Source organism: Macrobrachium rosenbergii, chromosome 37, assembly GCF_040412425.1.
Source record: "Macrobrachium rosenbergii isolate ZJJX-2024 chromosome 37, ASM4041242v1, whole genome shotgun sequence".
In the NCBI taxonomy this organism is placed as follows: domain Eukaryota; kingdom Metazoa; phylum Arthropoda; class Malacostraca; order Decapoda; family Palaemonidae; genus Macrobrachium; species Macrobrachium rosenbergii.
Genome location: NC_089777.1, coordinates 17,371,537 through 17,376,536, shown reverse-complemented (window position 1 = coordinate 17,376,536; position 5,000 = coordinate 17,371,537). Strand labels below are relative to the sequence as shown.

General features: G+C 32.3%; 1 protein-coding gene across 4 annotated transcripts in view; it reads left to right on the top strand.

Annotated features, from left to right (window-relative positions):
- Positions 1 to 5,000, top strand: part of LOC136825365 (uncharacterized) — a 505,160-nt gene that overhangs the window by 337,914 nt on the left and 162,246 nt on the right. For all 4 annotated transcript variants that reach the window (XM_067081627.1, XM_067081628.1, XM_067081626.1 and 1 more), the window contains one exon: positions 3,050 to 3,180. In XM_067081627.1, coding sequence (XP_066937728.1) covers positions 3,050 to 3,180 — 131 coding nt within the window. The remainder of the gene's footprint in view (positions 1 to 3,049; positions 3,181 to 5,000) is intronic.

The following is a 5,000-nucleotide window of genomic DNA, read 5'->3' as shown; positions in this document are numbered from 1 at the left end:
GCAATTCTATTGGCAAAATGCAAAGCAAAAATGGGAATGTTGTTCCGGCACTTCAAAACTAGAAAAGCTGAACACATGATTATGCTTTATAAAACGTACGTCACGTAGTCCACTTGAATATTGCAATATAATATGGTACCCACACTACCAAAAGGATATTGCACAAATAGAGAGTGTACAAAGGTCATTTACAGCTAGAATAGAAGAAGTTAAGGACCTTGACTACTGGGAAAGACTACAATTCTTAAATTTATATAGTCTTGAAAGGAGAAGAGAACGCTACATGGTAATTCAAGCATGGAAACAGATAGAAGGAATTACCGAAAACATCATGGAACTAAAATTATCAAAAAGAGCAAGCAGAGGTAGATTAATAGTGCCAAAAACTATACCAGGAAAATTAAGGAAAGCACACAGGACATTAATCCACCACGCACCAGCATCGATAATGCAGCGTCTATTCAATGCGCTACCAGCTCATCTGAGGAACATAACAGGAGTGAGCGTAGATGTGTTTAAGAATAAGCTCGACAAATATCTAAGATGCATCCCAGACCATCCAAGACTGGAAGATGCAAAATATACCGGAAGATGCGTTAGCAACTCTCTGGTAGACATCAAAGGTGCCTCACACTGAGGGACCTGGGGCAACCCGAACGAATTGTAAGGTCTGTAAGGTAAGGTCTCCCCTAGTAATCTTAAAAAGAATTAAGGAAAACTTCATCCTGAGTTAGTCATCTCAGGTTTTAGCATGCATTCTCTCTCTCTCTCTCTCTCTCTCTCTCTCTCTCTCTCTCTCTCTCTCTCTCTCTCTCTAGTAATCTTAGAAAGAATTAAGGAAAATTTCATACGGACTTAGTCATCTCAGGATTTAGCATTCTCTCTCTCTCTCTCTCTCTCTCTCTCTCTCTCTCTCTCTCTCTCTCTCTCTCTCTCTCTCCAGGTATGTCCAGGTATGTGGAAGCGAATCCTTCCCGTGTTTATGACTTCCACATTCCATAGTGATGATGATGATGATGGTGGCAGGTGATGCAGGGGAGGGGGAGAGTGCCATAAATATTTCAGGGCTGTGATAATTTCCTTTCTATCAGGAATGGCCTGTGGCTAATCCCTGTTCTCTGTATTATTATTATTATTATTATTATTATTATTATTATTATTATTATTATTATTATTATTATTAGTTATTTATGTATTTATTTAAATTACTTATCTATATATGATTCATTCCAACGTCTAAAATCTCTCTCTCTCTCTCTCTCTCTCTCTCTCTCTCTCTCTCTCTCTCTCTCTCTCTCTCTCTCTCTCTCTCTCTCTCTCTCTATATATATATATATATATATATATATATATATATATATATATATATATATATATATATATATATATATATATATATATATATATATATATATATATATATATATATATATATATATATATATATATATATATATATATATATATATCAATATTACCCACTGAGCAGCATATATACATCATAAATTTCTATACGTTTATATTTATATATATAACTTCATGAATCATTGTAAATCAATTTTATACGAAACCCTTTTATGCAAAACCCCTTATCCCTTATATATCCTTCGTTATCGAAGCCTTTTGGGCCAATTTGACCGAGCCTCCTTGACCTGCTGAAGCAGTAGGAACTGCAAAAGCAGCAGAAATAGCAGTAAAGGCAGCAGTAAAATCAGCAGGAAAAGCGGCAGCATCTGTGACCTTTCATCCTCCTAAGACAATTTGGGGGTCTTCCATTATCGTCGTAATGGGCCATTTGGCCCAGCCAGGGCGATACCTCTAGGGTGTGGGACCCTGGGCGGTAGGAGGATAATATTTGGGGCGTTATCTTTGACCCCCTGACCTTAGGGATGTGGGCTTATGGTCATCAAATGTTTATTTTATTTACACACTTTATATATATATATATATATATATATATATATATATATATATATATATATGTATATAATATGTATATATATATGTATATATAATATATATATATATATATATATATATATATATATATATGTGTATGTATATATAATATATATATATATGTATGTACCTGGTGGCCACTTATAGCTGAAACCCTCCACAGTCAACTAAAGCCTTTTTACTTTACCTCTCCTTTCATGCCTCCTCTCTCCTGATTTGCTGTCCAACCTCTCTGGCTATTGCTCCTTACTGCAAATGTGGGATATTATTATAGTTAGAATTTTTTAGTCAATTTTGATGACACGTTTAAAAATAAAAATAAATTTTCTAGTTATTGATAATAATTTCTAAATTATTTCAAGACTGGTTACTAAGACTTACCAAAAGCTTTAGAAATATTGTGTCGACAAGTTATGGTGAACATAATATTCTCCCACTTCCTTGCATTATCATTACCAAATTCACTGTAACGTGTAAGTAGCGCAAAGCTCATAAACCCCTCTTATATTACAGCCACTACAGGCATTATGTACCTGATAAGGCTGTATCTTTTTTTATTAGCTTGTTTAAAGGGTGATTTCCTGAGCTGTGTAGGTGTGTGACGTAAGTGGAATAGTATCATAGGTGTTCTAGGTTTAAGTAGGGTAGTAATTTGAGTTATAATAATTTTATTATTGTTGATATTGTGTATTGTACTGACAAGTGAAATTTCTAAGTGGTCATTCTGTTTAAGGGTCAATTGCTGTATATTTTATTAAAATTTTGATAAAAAAATTTATTATTTTTTGCATTTTATGCTCTCGTTTTGTTAAAGGATCATTAACTCTATATATTTTATAAAACTTGTAATAGATATTTTGGTATTTGTAAAATTTTATTCTCTCATGTTGTTAAAGGGTCATTTACTGTATATTTTAGGATATTTTTTTCAATATTTTAATATCTGAAATGTATTCTCATTCTACATATGGAATTAGATCCTCCCAATATCTAGATCGACTGTCGTATTCAGATTGTAGACTCATTTTTATACAAAACTCTAAGGTTCCCTCATTCAAACTCATACATTCTTCTTCTTCTTCTCCCGCAGGATTCCTCAGTATGGCGAAGGAGTCGCGTGGGAAGCGGAGGCGTCTCTCGCTCCACCAGGAAGGAGAAGGCTTCGAGCTCTCCCGTCTTCAGGAGAGCCTCACTCAGTCACTCTGAGTGGGATATCAGAAGGTGAGGCTTCAGTAGAGGTTCTTCTTTGCTTCAGGGGAAGAAAGATTTGTTAGACTGGGTAAAGTGTTAAGGGGAGTCAGGGAAATCAAGGGCCTGGTATGGACCTCTAGATTCGGCCTAATGCCTCCAGGTGGCCACTAAGTGATTTAAGATATTATCGAAAGGAAGAGTACTAAGTACTAAAGGGGAAACTGTTTATGTTTATGGTTTAAACAAGGGGGAACTATGTTGTTTTAAAGGAGGAAAATAAGTGTGTGACCCCTATATAAGAGGGGGATTGTAACCTATTTATATAACGAAATATAAATATACGACGATCATTTACTTAGCTGGTAGTATCGAGGGCGGTGTGCACATCCATATAATTTTTTCTTTTATATCTTGATAATTACTCTAATTTAAGGCTACGTATTTATATAAATCCGTAAAATAAGTCTAAATAAACCAACAGATCCTTTATTTTTAAATTTTTTCAAACAGCAGTCATTTTTTAATTGAAAAAAGAGGAAGGAAATTAAACGCCCGGGAGACTTTAAAAGTGTACTAGTCCCCCATTAAACGTCTCCACTAGGTATCGTTTTCTTTAAAGGATGTATAAGAGAAAACGGGAAATATTTGGCATGACTAAAGTATATCGTATCGTACTCTTACATACCTAGAATTACCTTTATAATCTTCTAATGTGTTTTTTGCAATGTTTTCTCATATATGTAGTTACAGCGACAGCCCAAATTGATGCTAATTAATAAATACTTAATTAATATATTAACTGAATACAGCTTTACATTGTTTTTTCATTATTGTTGATTTGAAACGAAGGCTCATTATACTTGTGTGGTCAATGTTACGTCTTTGATAAAAAAAAAAAAACTTGATAATTACGTTATATCGTTATCAATACGTCGTTGCGTCATCCAGCAGGTCACTTGAATAACACTTATTAAAGTAGTAATAACAGCTATCACTTCATGAAGATTATCGAAGCTTAGATGGAGAAAAAAAGGGTAAACTTATCATAATCTTCATAATCTTCGGTACCCTCTTGGTGATAACCCACTTCGGGAACAACTGATTATACTGTCAGTCGGTTTCTTAAGTTCCAAGTGTTAAGTATGATCTGAATACTCTGAAATACTTTAAGAGTTTTCTTAAGTCTGTGTAGTGAATTACAATTCATAAAGAGAAGGTAAGTCGAGTAGGCCTATTAGTTGAATCACTTAAACTGATAATGGTAGGTTTCTGGAATGAACAAAATGGATAATTTCAAGATTTTTTAAAACTAATTATCTAACTTTGTTTATTGCTCTAACTAATGTATATAGGCCGTGAACAAAGTATTTTAATGCATTAAGAGTAACTGACTAGTAAATAATAAATGATAATTATTTTTCCCCATTTCAATCATTTAAATTATTTTTAATGCATTTATTAAAATTAACTAACGAGTGAATATTGAAAGATAATTATTTTGTTTGAATTTCTATCATTTAAATTTATTTTTAATGCATTTATTAAAATTAACTGACGAGCGAATAATTACAGATAATTATTTTGTTTCAATTTCCATAATTTAAATTTATTTTTAATGCATGTATCAAGATTAACTGTCGAGAAAATAATTAATGATAATTATTTTTTTAATTCAAATATAATATAAATTATTTTTTAATGCAGTCATTAAGAAAAACTGACAAGTAAATAATTGAAGATAATTATTCTGTTCAAATTTCAATATAATTTCAGTTATTTTTAATGTATTTATTAAGAATAATTGAAGATAATTATTTTCTGATCAATTTATGAATAAATTATGTATAATG